Consider the following 14599-nt stretch of genomic DNA (forward strand, 5'->3'; position numbering starts at 1 on the left):
GGACTGCAGGCTGTGTGCTTCTGCACAGACTGTTGTACTGTTGGGAGTGGTGGGGAGCAAAGGGATTGATCAGTTCCCGAGGACAGTCGAGATCTTTGGAGGAGGAGTTTATACATTTTGTCTGTTTGAATTGATGTAAAATTGTGGTTGCATATAGGATGTCATCAATGAAATATAAGGGCTTATGGGATTTCCATATTCTTAAATGCAGTTATCACAGAGATAGGCTTCATTAAATAATGAAGCCATCCAGGCATGGTGGCACCCCTTTAATCTCAGCACTGCAGAGGCAGAGGCAGGTAGATCTCATGAGTTTGAGGCCAGCCTGGTCTACAGAGTGAGTTCCAGGACAGCCAGGGCTACACAGAGAAACCCTGTCTTTAGAGGGTTGGGGGTGGGAAGCCAACCGCCCTTTTCCATTTTCTCCAATTTTTCACAGTCTTGGCTGCGTATTGTCGTGCAAGAAAGCACAAGTGTATCAGAGTCATTGAGATGGGTTTTGCTTATTTAAATTTAAAAATGTTACCTATTTCCTGTAAAGGATGAGATAAACGTCTCAAGCTAACTGTAACCCTTATTTCAGTTTCCTGTAGGCAGTGTTACGTACCCATCAGTAATGACATGATTATGGCTCAGGGTTTGCCTAGTGTGCTGACTAGTAAATAGCTTGCTCATATATTGAATGATGAGTGCATTGCTGTTGGGCATTCAAGTTTGCATGTCTGTTGACACTGGGCTAATAATTACCATCCGAGTGATTGTGTGGCAGACATCAGATCAGAAGCATTGACTCCAGTGTGAGACTTTCCCAGATCCCAAGTTCCTAATTTCCAACAACACTGAAGTTTGCTTACTGTAGTCTAGTGGTTGAATTTGGTATAATCAAATCAGATTTCGGGGAAAAATACCAGCAGTCATTATTGGTGTTTAACAGCACTGTCCACACTCCGCCAGCAAATTTACCATTAACATTTCAGCCTAGTCAGCTAACATCACAGACCATAGACCCATTCAGTAGTGTGGCAAAACACTCCCACAGGCCGCCTCGGCTCGGCTCTCTTCGCTGACTTCTGACTTAGTGCTTCCTGTTCTCAGAGCAGGACGTTGGCTTTACTGTCTGCTGCCGTTCCCTCACTCCCGGAAAGCCTGTAACTTTCCCTTAGCCTTGCCTGTGTATGGGAGCTGGACGTGTGCTTGGTGAGTGGCCAGGCAGCTAACTCAGGAGACCGATGTTTGTTTGGAGGTGGGGTGGGAATGGCGTCGTGGCACTTAGCCCTTCACGGACACTCTAAAGCCATTTAAATGCAGTGTTAGTTCTTGATGTGATTTCAAATGCTAACTTCACTCTGTTCAAACTTGTGCCTACGTGCCTGCCTTTGTCTTGACCCATCACTTTAACATGCTTTGTCTGCACGTACTTCTCCACACCAGAAGAGGGCAGCAGATCCCTGTGAGCCACCATGTGGTTGCTGGAAGGTGAACTCAGGACTTCTGAAAATGCAGCCAGTGCTCTTAACTGCTGAGCCGTCTCTCCAGCCCTCACCTTAACTTTGAAATAACATTTATTTGTATGTGTGGAGGAGACACTGCCCATGAGAGGAAGTCAGAGTAAACCTGGAGGAACCATTTCTCTCCTGTCATGTGGGGTCCACTTCATCAGGAGGCAAGTGCTGCCTTGAACTGTTTCAGTAGCCCTGGGAGCATCTGTTAGTCGCTGTTTAAATGAACAATTGCATTGGCATGTGAATTAAGATGTCTGTTTTTCTGTGTTGAGGTTATGAGGACAGCAAATCGCCCAATTGCTGCTGGTGACATTTCAACCTTCCAGGCCTTCGTCTTCCTTGGAGGACAGCTGACCTTGGCACTGGGTGTTCTCCTGTGTTTGAACTACTACAGGTACATCAGATGTGCTTTCACAGTTGTGTGTTAAATATCTCCTCTGACATGTAAAATGGGGGAATGAAGTAGGATTCTCTTTATTAGAAATCTATGTATTGACCCTGGGAAGGACCTGTGAGTCATCAGGGCACAGGACCTCAGCCTACCCACTGTCAGATCTGCTTCAGAGGCACTGTGGCTGAGAGCAGCCGAGAGCAGCCTCGCTCTGAAGCACTGGTAGAGTTTGCTCTAGGTGTTCTTGATAGGACACAGAGCACATCCCTGGGTTCTCAAGTGCGTATGCAGCCATATGCGTGTATAATTTTACTCTGGCGGCCTGTTATTGCTTAGTACCTGGAAGCAGAAGTGGTTAGGGCTCGGTTAGCAAAAAGTGGAACCAACCGTCTTTCCCAGAGCCTGTAACTAGTCAAAATAGCAGAAGAGAAAAATGTGGGAACCCATTCTTGGGGTTCTTAAATAGACACAGCATCAGATGGCTGTTTTCAGAGCACTTCATGAATAAGGAGAGGAGCCAGAGCAGAGAGCTCCCACAGAAGTATTTCATAGGCCTGGTCACGTCAGGCCCCAACGGCTTTAATAGGACGAAAGGCTGTCTTAGATCAACTTTGAGGAACCTCAGAACATCTGATGTTTCTGTGGCTGTTTCTCTTTCTTTTTATGTTTATTTTATAGATGTTTTGGTTTTTTTGAGACAGGGTCTCAACTATGTAACCATGGCTGTCCTGGAACTTACTCTGTAGACCAGGCTGGCCTCAGACAGACTCACAGAGATCCTTCACCTTCCCCCTGCTAGGATTAAAGGCGTTTGTGCATATCTGCTGTCTTCTCTTTCTTGAGCATGCCTGCTGTGGATGAAGGGAAGCTCCCGAGCGAGTCTGATGATGTCTGTTAGACACATGCAGAGCAAGGGGCATGACTCACCTAGTGAGGTACTTGCCACATAGTGTGCTTAGTCCTTAGCCCCCTCTGTAAAGTCAGGGACGAGCTGTGCTTGTAATCCCAGCACTAGAGAGGCAGAGGCAGGCAGATCTCCAGGCTTGCTGGCCGGCCAGCCTCTCCTGGTTGACGATCCCCAGGTTCAGTGAGTACCTTGTTTCAGAAAGCAAGGTACCACTTCTCAGGATCACATCTGAGGTTAATCTTTCGTCATCTCTCATGCACGCACACACAAACACATGCATGTACACACACGTGTGCACACACACACTTTATTTTGCTGCACACCGTGGGATTTGCAAACAGTTTAGAGGCAGCCAACAGTACAGGGTGGATTACGTTGGTGGGGCTGGAGCCAGGTTGCTTTAAGATTTGCGTCTCCATGAGCTGGATGACACGTGGCTCCTTCATGGCTTGGTGAGTCAGTTTCCACTCTATAGAATGCCTGGGGGAGGGACTAGAGGAGAAGGCGGGGCAGGAAGGGGAAGGGAGAAGGAACTTGGGGTGCAGGAGTGGGGTGGGGGTGCTGCCGGGTGGTGGTGACCTCGCTGCTGTGATCCTTTGCCTTGAGCCCCATCCCCAGTTTGGAATCCCCAGTTTGGAGTGCACGCATCCATTACTCCATTGCCCTGGCGCCCTAACGACTTCTGACAGAAGCTAGAAATTGGTCTCTGGTTCTAGAAACAGGTTACTTGTGAGTTGAAAATTCACAGCATTTCAAACAATGGGGTGAATTAAAAATTCATTGGATTCAAAAAAAAAAGGAATGAGATTAAAACTGCCTGTTGCCTAGTGAAGCTCATGACTGACAGGGTTGAAGCACTTACAGTAGTACCTAGTACATCAGGCACCATATGTGTTAGCTTTGGTTTAGTTGGTTTTGTGACATGTAAAGTAATTTTCTAATCATTCCTACAGTAGGTAAAGTCAAACTCTAGGAAAAAATTTTCACAAAAATATTACCAAACACAAAAATATCTTGCAATTATTGTCACTAATGACTTGACAATATTTAGTGATTCTGAATGACGAGCTAACTCTGTAGCTTCTGTTTCCAGTATTGCAATGGGAGCAGCGTCCTTACTTCTTGTTGTCACCTACCCACTGATGAAGAGAGTCACGTTCTGGCCTCAGCTAGCCTTGGGTGAGTCCATTGATGCTGTCCGCCATGTTCTTATATCCTGCACAGTGTGCATGTGTGTGTGTGTGTGTCCGTGAATGTTAGGGTAACCAGCAGGTTTAACAGAGGATAAGTTTTCATGCTTTAAAGGGGTTCTCATTGGCTAGGAAATCTTACATTATTTATTATTATTATTTATTAAGATTATCAGGATTATTATTTTTCCGGAGTGCCTTTTAAAGCTCTAAACGTGTCATGAAAGGTGACTGATGAGAGTGTCCGTACTACAGAGTTTAGAAGAGAGGAGGAAGCACCTGAGAAGCAAAGTGACACTGACAGCTTCGAGGACTCCCGCCCTCTGACACTTTAGCACAGCACATCTGTAGTCTCTCGGCCTTCATTAATCGACTGGGCGTGACTAAAAAGCACCCCAGTGTTGGCAGCCGCTCAGAGGTGCTCAGGGCAGTAATGTTTTTCACGGAAGGAAAGCCTACTTCTGCATCCTTCCTGTACCTAGGACATTCTGAATTACTCCTAGGCCGATTCAAATTCTGTGAGCCATTTTTCTAGTAAATAAAAGAATCAAAAGACAGTTCATGAAATAAGTGAGGACCTGACTTGTGGGAAAGTGTGGTGAAGTGTTTATCCCACCATTGGGTGTCCTCTCCCTCTCCCTTCCCCCTCTCTTTCTTTCTTTTTTTTTTTTTTTTTTTTAATGTAGAAAGTAGCATTCCGGTGGATTTGGGAATCTCTTGGTAAAGGGAGTGCAGGCATTCCCTCTCTTCAGGCTAACATAGTAAAGCTGGTCTAGTTCCTCCTAATGTCATCAAGCCCCTACTTGTACTGCATGCCAGGAAGTGCACCAGGTGCGCAGGAGACAAACGACACTAAAACACAGTCAGTGTTTTATGGACTAGAGGACAGCAGACAGGCAGGCCATCAAAGTACATCGTGTCAAACACAGATGTGCTGGGACCACAAAGGAGAGGCATTTTCTCAGTAGAGGAAGGGTGTTCTGAATGGGAACAGACAGTGTAACAAAGGGAAAAGGTGCCTGCAGAGTGGCCTGAGACACTGTGTCTCAGGGCCTGAGAGCTCTGAAGACAGAATATCCATTAGAGAGCTGAGCATCTAACTGGACTTAGGGAGTGATCAGCCTTACAGATAGGATGTCAGTGTATGCTGTGCTTACAGACCATAGAGGCTGCGCTTGTGAGTGAGCAGTAAGTGTTATGTCTGAACTCCTGTCCCATAGCTCAGGAGAGGGAGAGGAACCAGTCCGAGCCCAGCAAATCACCTTAGTAAACGGTGTTATCCTTTTTATTGGCTCTGCTATTTTAATTCTTAGTTAAACTTTCTGTGCGTAGACTGTTGCTTTGTAAGATGAATCAAATAAATACCAAGCACAGGCAGTTGAGAAGACTCTGTGAAGGACAGAACAGCAGAGCAGGCTTGATGGTGTGAGCATGTGACCCGTGCGTGCTGAGCCCCGCACCCCATTCCTGTGCAGTGCTGACATACAATCTACTTCCCTCTTCCTCTGTCACCAATGTAGGGCTGACTTTTAATTGGGGTGCATTACTCGGATGGTCTGCTGTCAAGGGCTCCTGTGATCCAGCAGTATGCCTGCCTCTTTATTTTTCTGGAGTTATGTGGACACTGATATATGATACTGTGTATGCCCACCAGGTAAAGAGATGGTAGTTTTTCTTAACTCTGGTTTAGCTGCTGCTGTTTTCTAAGAACCCTTTTTGTTTCTTTATGTGGTTTGGTTTTACTTTTTTGAGACATTTCATGTTAGCCAGGCTGACCTTGCGCTTATTGTGAGGCCAAGGATGACCTCCAACTCCAAGTTGGTCTTGCCTCTGCCCCCTGAGAGATAGATGGGTTACAAATACGCAGAGACTTTTGAAATAAGAACCAGGTTAAAATGCAAGTTGTTATTTTTCTAAAAGGAAGATCATTCACAGTTCCCTCATCTAACAGACTGTATCTGTGTGTTTACTGGACAGTTCAGCTGATTGTTCACAGGCATTAAATGGTACTTAGTGTGTTCCAGACACTGTTGTAATGCTGTGTTAGCTCCCTGACAGCCTGCACAGAAGGATCTCTTTTGTGCCCACGGTTCCATGCGTAGTGGGAGCAGAGCTGAAACTCAGGCCGGCAGTCTCCATGGTCTGCACCTTCCGTTGCTCTCCCTCTCTGTCTGTCTCTAATCACCGTGTTAGGCAGACTTGGAGTTGTGTAGTAATAAACATTTCCTTTTTGTATTAGTTTAGTTTTTACAATGTTCGAGACAGAGCCTCCTGTGTCACAGGAGGCTGTCCTTGAACTCCTGTCCTTCCGTCACAGCCTCAGCTTCAGGGTCCCAGGCGTAAGCCGTTGTGTCTGATCATTCTCCATGTTTTAATCTATTCCTTGTCATTGTTACTTGACGTATGTTGAATAGTCCCTTGACTTGGAATGGGATCACTGTTTTAAATATAATGATATGTCTGTTTTGGCAAATCAAGCTGTTTCTGAGTTTTGACAATTATAAATAATATTCTCTTCATTAAAACTTCAGAATATTGTTCTTGGGGATCTGGAGAGATTTCTCCACAATTGAGAGCACTTGCTGCTCTCGTCAAGGACCAGGCTTTGGTTCCCAGCATTCACCTGGTGGTCCACAGGTGCCTGTCACTCCAGCTCCTGGGACTCTACACCATCCGAGTCTCCATGGCAGACATGAGGACACACACACGCACACATAAATTAGAATCAATCTTGTTGTGAAGGAGAGCACCAGCTCAGGTGCATACATTCTTATGACGTAGTACTTCCTGCCTGGTTTGTTTGGGATACTTCGTTTCTGCTTTTCTTGGTTCACGACTGGCCGTTTATATTTATCCTTTTGCCAGCTGCTGAGGTCCAGTTGACAAATATTGTCTATATCCAGTGATTGTGAAGCGATGCTGTATCATACACACCGAGGGAAATGATTAACAGTGCCCCACACACAGTTACCACCCGTGTGTCCAGTGGAGATATATTTTTGAACTTAAAAAAATAGATGATTTATTATTTAGTGTGTGTGTGTGTGTATGAGACAGAGAGAGAGAGAGAGACAGAGAGAGAGAGAGAGAGAAGGAGGGAGGGAGGGAGGGAGGGAGGGAGGGAGGGAGAGAGAGGGAGAGGGAGAGAGAGAGAGAGAGAGAGAGAGAGAGAGAGAGAGAGAGAGCGCGAGCTCGCGTACTCTCTGAGACAGAGAAAAAACAGAGTCAGCAGCAGTTCTGAAGGAAGGAAGGATGGGCTGAGTGGGAAGCAGTGGGCGTGGCTATGCAGTGAGCTTTCTATGCATCTGTGATACAAGCCAGAGAAACAGTGGAGAACTCTGGGAGAATGGAGCTCAGCAGAGAGTAAGACTTGAACTGGGTGTGGTGGTGCACACCTGTAGATGCCAACACCCAGCAAACAGAGGAGACAGTGCTCTGTGAGTGCCAAGGTCAGCTTGGTCTGCACAGCAAGTTCCCAGGAACTTGGAGAGACTGTCTCAAAACTAAGATAAATGATGCTAATTGTAATAATATAACGATAGTAATTATAGCTACACAATAATTAATTATATTAATTGTATGACGAAGAAAGCAGTTGATTTTAGTCCTAACATAGTAACAATCTTTTTTTTTTTTTTTTTTTTTGGTTTTTCGAGACAGGGTTTCTCTGTGTAGCCCTGGCTGTCCTGGAACTCACTCTGTAGACCAGGCTGGCCTCGAACTCAGAAATCCGCCTGCCTCTGCCTCCCAAGTGCTGGGATTAAAGGCATGCGCCACCACCGCCCGGCCATAGTAACAATCTAATTCCAAATCATGCTGGGGTTGTAAGTAGCAAAGCGGTGCACAGAGAGGGAGCTGCTGGTTGTTGAGCCAGAGGAAGTGACGTCCTGCATATCCACCACACAGCTGTTCTGCATCTCTCGCTTTTATAGTCTGTGACGTATCTGCATAGTCTTTAAAACTGTACTCCTTGGTTAGAGAGCAGTGTTGGTTGTATGACCGTGTAAATATATTAAAAACGGCTAAGTTGACTACTTAAGAAATGTGGTCTTCATACTGCTGAATTGAATATGGAAACCTGCTTCTCTGTTCCTGGTATTAGGACAAAAAAGATGATGCTCTGATTGGCCTGAAGTCCACAGCACTGCTGTTCAGGGAGGACACCAAGCAGTGGCTCAGTGGCTTTGCGGTTGCCATGGTGGGAGCACTGAGCCTGGCGGGAGCCAACAGTGGTCAGACCATCCCGTACTACGCTGCTGTGGCCATGGTAGGGGCCCACCTGGCTCACCAGGTTTGTATAAGTTACGGAAATTATTAAAACAACCACTGTTAACTAGGCAAGGGACTTCTTAAAACAAACAGGTGTTTGGCTTGTGTGGCTTTGAATTGTTCCTCCCTCCACCTCAGCTTGTCATATCAGAAGTTAGCATTGCTGGGTATGTGGCATAGGCCTTTGATCCCAGTATTCAGGAGGCAGAAGTAGGCATATCTCTGTGGTCCAAGGCCAGCCTGGTCTACAGAGTGAGTTCCAGGACAGCCAGGGCTACACAGAGAAACCCTGTCTCAAACAAATAAGCAACTAAACAAGCAAACAAACAAAATTAGCCTTTTTAATGTAGAGAAAAAGAACATGAGCATAAATAGGAATTTTTTTCTCTTCTTTAATTTTTCTGAAATTACTTCAGCTATAGCTGAAGCTTTCAGATTAAATTCATTAGTCCAAAAACAATCTGATAAATAATAATAATAATAACAATAATGCCAGACAGATGAAGGTGTTGCCACCAATTGTCTAGTCTAAATAGAAGTATACATTGACGTGTTAGGGAAGAGGGAATGGAAGTTAAGTGAGGCTGTTCTGGTTTATCTGCAGTGATGGTGTTGGGAAAAGAACATGTCTGACCATTTGGTCTGAGTCTCTGGATCCCCAGTGAGCACAGGCATGAGTTAGAAGCACATAGGTAGAACATCTTTGGTTGCCGTAGTAACCAAGGAGGGTCTACCTCATTTAGTGATCGAGAGCCAGGAATGTTCAGGGTCTTTCTCAGCTGAGAGACTGATGCAGAAAATAAGGCTGAAACCCAAGGATGTTAGCTGCAGGGCCCAAGATGAGTTCATATGTGGAAGGAAGGTCTTTTCCAAGGGCAAGAAGAGGTCCTTTCCTGAAGTGCTTAGGCTTTCCGGAAGGCTTTGATTTTAAACTTCATAAAAAGTTTGTGATACCCACATGTACATAAGATGTGTCTTAGGAATAGGACCCAAATTGTGTCACATCTGTCTTAGTCATGCAGCCTGAAGGTGCTCATGTACAATGATTTCAGAGTTCCCTGAATCCTGATCCATTCATCACAGAAGCCACACCACAGGGTCTAGCCACTGTGTCAGTTTGGGACGTTGGAATATTTCATAGCTTTTGATTAGAGAAGTCCAGCATGTGGTTAGAACCAGGCAGAGCGGTGGGTTGCCTCGGACATTCTCACAGCCTGGGCTCTTAGGGCACAGCTCGACTGATTGCCCCGTGAGAGATGCTTGCGTTTCTCCGCATTAGGAGATAGTTAGGATGTAGTAAGAGCTCCCTGGAGCTTAAGTTCTGTAACTGAGACTAAGCCATCTCCGCTGAATAGACCTGCTGCGCTGCCTACAGTCCAGGATGCATCCTAATTAGCTCCGTGCTCTCTCCTTTCAGATTTACACTGTAGACATCCACAGAGCCAAGGACTGCTGGGATAAGTTCACCTCCAACCGCACAGCAGGACTGCTCCTTTTCTTAGGGATTGTCCTTGGAAATCTGTGCAAAGAAAAGACAGAAGAAGCAAAAGAAGCCGCAGCCACTAGACTGGAAAGTGAGCAGACAAGCTGAGCGCCATCCTTCAGGAAGCAGAGGCAGGAAAGCCAAGAGGTCAAGGCATCGCGCGGCACAGTAGGACCCTGTCTCACAGAAGCCAACTGGCTAGAGCTGTAGTTCGTGGGAGAGTGTGTGGCATCATGCAAAGTGCCCAAGGCTCTGGGTTCTCTCCTAGCAAACAAACTTGTTTGTAAAAGTCTCAGGGCTTGAGACCGCAGTTAGATTTGGATGAGCAATCTGTTAAAGAAGTAAGAAACTCTTGGGCAGTATGTGCTGGATTTTACTGCAGCTGTTTTCAAATGCCTCCCTGTCCCAGCAGCCAGGGACTCATGGGGTTGAGTAGACCCCAGTGTTTACACTGTGCAGCTTTCTGTCCTCGTTCCTTCTCATCTGAAGTTTCAGGAACGTCAGAAAACAACTTGTGTAACGTATCTAATGCTTTGTATGAAATGGCCATATGCTTTATTTTATTTCTAAGAATCTCCTGTGAGAAGTTGGGGCACCTTTACTCACTGCCAAAGCTGTAATTCAAGAAGCCATTCTGATTCTAGATGCTTTAGAAGAATAAAAGCAAATAAAATTGTTACTTACATCCATGTATGTGTCTCTTCATTACAGCCCTGACAGAAATTTTGATGAGTATTTATTTCTTCTTTATCTTGGCCAGTCCTAGTCTGCGGAATGGTAACATATTACATAAATGAACTCTTTCCTCCAAGTTACCCTTTCATCATGTGTCTATCAAAGCAGCCAGAAAACCTAAGTGAGGTCAAGTCATTCCCCAGCCCACACTCCAGGGTCCCCCAGTCACTCAGGAAATGCCAAGTCTGACTGCCGGCCCAGCCTCTGACCTGATCATCTCTTACCCTTCAGACTCACACTGCCTGCCGCACTGTCCCACGCTGAGCAGACACCTCACCCAGGGCCTGTGCACTTACTATTCATTGGCCATAGTGAAAATTCTGCCTTTCTCTTCACAGCAGGCCTTCAGATATCACTCTCTCAAAGAAGCTTTGAATTTTCAGCAAATACTACCTGTGTTTCTTTTCATTCATTTTAGATTTATTTTTATTTTATGTGATGAGTTTTACATGCATGTATAAGTATGTACCATGTATATGCCTGGTGCCCATGGAGGTCAGTAGAACATGTCAGATCCTTCTGGAATTGGAGCTCAGGATGGTTGTGAGCCACCCTGTGGTGCTAGGAATTAACCCCGGTCTTCTGCAAAAGCAACGAGTCTCCAGCCCTTGATAACTTTCTCCTTTTATATGTCTAATACATGGTTTTGTTGGCCGGTATGTTCATGTACCAAGTGCATGTAGTGCCCACAGAGGCCAGAAGAAAGCATCAGATCCCTGGTTCTGGAGTTAACAGACAGTAGTAGCTACCCTTTGGGTGCTGAGAATTGAACCTGAGTCCTCTGGAATTTCAGCCAGTGTCCTTAACCACTGCGCCATCTCTGCAGCCCCATCAGTGCTCTTTCAGTCTGTGCTCTTGGTTGTTTTTTCCTTTGGATTATCAATTACTAGGTGGAGATCTAGTGTACTTGATGTAAGGAACTCTTACTGACGGCGAGGTGACTTCGGCCCCTGATGCTGGACTGCAGTAAGCATTAGCTTGAATGGCAGTAGTCCCCGAGGCTCTCAGAGTGTTGAGAGGTCACAAGGTAGCAGCCCTACTTGCCTCACAGCAGTGGAATGAGGGGAATCAGGAAGGATCCAGTCAGGGAAAAGCTTGAAGGAAAGGAGATAACATTCTGGCAGCTGAATGAAAGACAACCCCTACTTTGCAGCTGGATGCTATCTCCCTGTCTGTTACCTCCCTGGGCCAAAGGGCTCAGGAGATGAGGAAATGGAAGAGGGAATGAGGAAACTGAGAAAGAAAAGGGGGGGCCTGGGGGACTAAGAGGGGAGAGTCCAGATACACTAAGAAAGCCCCGCAGAGCCCACCAGACAGTCTGGAGAACTCACCCTTCCCTACAGGAGCTTTCTACCTGTTTCACCTTCAACAAATGCTTGTCACCTGATTCCCTGGGGGAAGAACCCGGACACCTGGACAGCCAGCCCTCAGGATAGGGATGTTTGAAATGCTTAGACGCCAGTCCATTAGCCCTGGCTTCAGGGAAAAGGATGGATGTAATGAATTTCAATTGTATTTCATTTCACTAAGTGAGCTACTGGAAGCGACCCAGAAACAAACCTTAAAATTAATGAAAAGCCCCAGCATTCGTGAGAAACGGGACAGGAATCACAAATCCTCTGCTTTGTAAAGATGCTTTGACTTAATCAAGTTTTAGGCTTTTTTACTCTTTCTTACCATAGTAAGACTGAAAATGTTATGTGGGTGGATAAGGGGAAGATGAGAACAAAGGGGGAGTAGGTTATAACCCCGAGAAGGACAGAATCAACCAAGCTCAGGTCAGGAAGGAGCCCAGCGGCTGTCCGAGTCCTATCCAGGACCATTCTGCTCCAGGCCAGGTGAGGGGACTTGCTGATGTGACAGGTTAGGGAAAATGTGCTCATTGGAGACCCTCGCCCAAGTCCACTTCTGAGCCTGTGGGTAGAACAGAAACCAAAGAGCCATAGAGCCCCATCTGCTGCATCATCGGATGGTGGGCTGGAGGCGGGAACGGAATCACATATTGAATTGCATCCCGGTGGCCACCTCTCCTTTTTCCTGGTACCCTTGCTAAGTATCCAATGTCTCCACCAGACTGTAAAGGGCCTCATCATGCTCCTCGGGTCACACTTAACCATCCTGTTAGAGAATCTGCCATAGGCAGGTGAGCCCACTGTGAATCCGTGAGACAGGCAGGAAGAAGCCCTCAGGCTCTGAATTCTGCCAACATTTAGCTAAACTGGCTTGTGTCACCTCCTGTATGGGCAGAGTCTAAGCCCTGCCACATTCATGTTTTGAAGTCCTAACCCTGAATATTTCATATGGCTGCATTTGCAGATTAGGCCTCTGAGAAAATGACTAACTTAAAACAAGGTTCTAGGTGAGTGACTGTCCTGGGAAGGAGAGACGATGGAGGCACAGGGTGAGCTGGTGTGATGGCACATGCCTGCAATCCCAGCTTTGACAGGTACCCTAACTCTAACCCTAACCCTGGCTGAGAAATCCAAGTCAGCCTGAGCTACAAAACCAGACCCCAAAACCAGACCACTACAAAACGTGCCGGCTAACAGCAGAACAGTGGCTAACAGCAGAACGGTGGCTAGGATCAAGGGCTCACAGCTCACTTCCAGCACCCAGAAGACTGAGGAAATTAATTTTCTTGCTTAAGGGGCCCTAGAAAGCTACTGTCCCTTTCATGGCAAGGGCCACACTTCAAACAGAATCCACCTGAAGTTCTGCCCTCTCCACTCCAGTTCTCTCTCAGCTCTCTCTGGCCCTTCCTGTGTCTGCTACTGGAGTAAGCTGGAAAAAAAAGACCCCAGAACTTACTAATGTTACCTTATATGGTAAAGACACCACAACTATGCCTGAGCTAGGGGCCAGATGAGAAAACAACCCTCTTGTATCTAGAGTACAGAGTAATCCTAGGCTCTCTTTGTGCAGGATGGAGATCGAAGGAAGTAGGAGGAGATGGTGTCACAGAAAGCTAGAGATACACTGAGGACAGGGAGGGAGGAGATGTCCTCACAGAAAGCTGGAGACACACTGAGGACAGGGAGGCGCTGTGCACCAAGGAATGTAAAGGGCTGACATCGCAGACCCAGAGGGACCCCCTGCTGCCACCGTCACCTTAGCCCAGCGAAGCTGATTGGAGGCTTATAATTTCCAGAACTATAAGCTCATGCACTTGATCTGTTTTGAGCCACTAGATGTATAACAGTTTGTTATATACAAAATGAACAATTCCAACTCTTGTAGCCTGTCTTCCAAATTCCCTGAGAACCTGCCTGGTCCATACCTCAGAAACAGCACAGCAACATGGTTTGTGATCACTGCCTTAAACCCTCACTTCTCGGAGGTCTGGTTGTTTAAGTAAGATAAATGTGTTCATTCCTTAACAGTAACCACACAGGAATAAGCTGTTTCTTTTACAACCTGTGATTTCCAGGGGCACTGAATATTTTGCAATGTGTTAGTAGGAAATTTATGGCTTTTGGCTTGTCTGGGTGCCTTTGCCCACTGGGTAACAGTTATTGTAGGTGCAAGCTGCCTTGTTGAATAGTAAGTCCCCAGGATCTTGTAGGAGGAGCTAAGGTGGGAGGAGTTAGGAGAGGGAGAGGAGTAGTAAGGAGGAGAGGAGGAGAAGCAAGAGGAGGAGCTAGGAGAGAAGAAGGAGAGAGAAAAAATGGAGGTGGATGTTCACGTGTCTGTAGCAGTCAAAGGTAGCTGGTATATCTAGGTTGGGTATTGGGTTACACTTTTGATTGTATGATCATTACCAAATATATAAGCTTTCAGATAATTTAAGCATTAGAGTCTCATTTTCCTACTGGGCCCGCGTGGATGGCAGGATGGTCTTGGCAACGCCCAGCCTTGCGGAGACAGCGTGGAAGATTGGCAGAGCCATCTCCCATGCTGACGTCTCGTGGGTGGCAGGGCTGGTGTTTCTTTCTGGCCATTTCTAGCTTCAGGGTGCACGTGGCCTCCGGCTGAGAAACATGGTGGCTGAGCTAGGGAGAGCCGACACAGCTTAGATAGTCAATTTGACCAGTGGCCAATTTTTAAATAATTACTTCGACAGATCTGACATTAGACAGACTTCTGTTCTCACTGATAACATCATCGTATTATCAGTAGAGGGAG

At 46.3% G+C, this 14599-nt stretch overlaps 1 protein-coding gene across 1 annotated transcript in view; it reads left to right on the forward strand.

Moving 5' to 3' along the window:
* The window catches only part of Coq2 (coenzyme Q2, polyprenyltransferase), a 19534-nt gene extending 9103 nt beyond the window's left edge, over positions 1 to 10431 (forward strand). Inside the window, exons 3-7 of the mRNA XM_028773681.1 lie at positions 1775 to 1896; positions 3894 to 3979; positions 5511 to 5644; positions 8093 to 8281; positions 9677 to 10431. Coding sequence (XP_028629514.1) covers positions 1775 to 1896; positions 3894 to 3979; positions 5511 to 5644; positions 8093 to 8281; positions 9677 to 9850 — 705 coding nt within the window. The 3' untranslated portion in view covers positions 9851 to 10431. The remainder of the gene's footprint in view (positions 1 to 1774; positions 1897 to 3893; positions 3980 to 5510; positions 5645 to 8092; positions 8282 to 9676) is intronic.
* Positions 10432 to 14599: the final 4168 nt, after the last annotated feature.

The sequence above is a fragment of the Grammomys surdaster genome, unplaced genomic scaffold (genome assembly GCF_004785775.1).
Source record: "Grammomys surdaster isolate TR1022 unplaced genomic scaffold, NIH_TR_1.0 233, whole genome shotgun sequence".
In the NCBI taxonomy this organism is placed as follows: Eukaryota; Metazoa; Chordata; class Mammalia; order Rodentia; family Muridae; genus Grammomys; species Grammomys surdaster.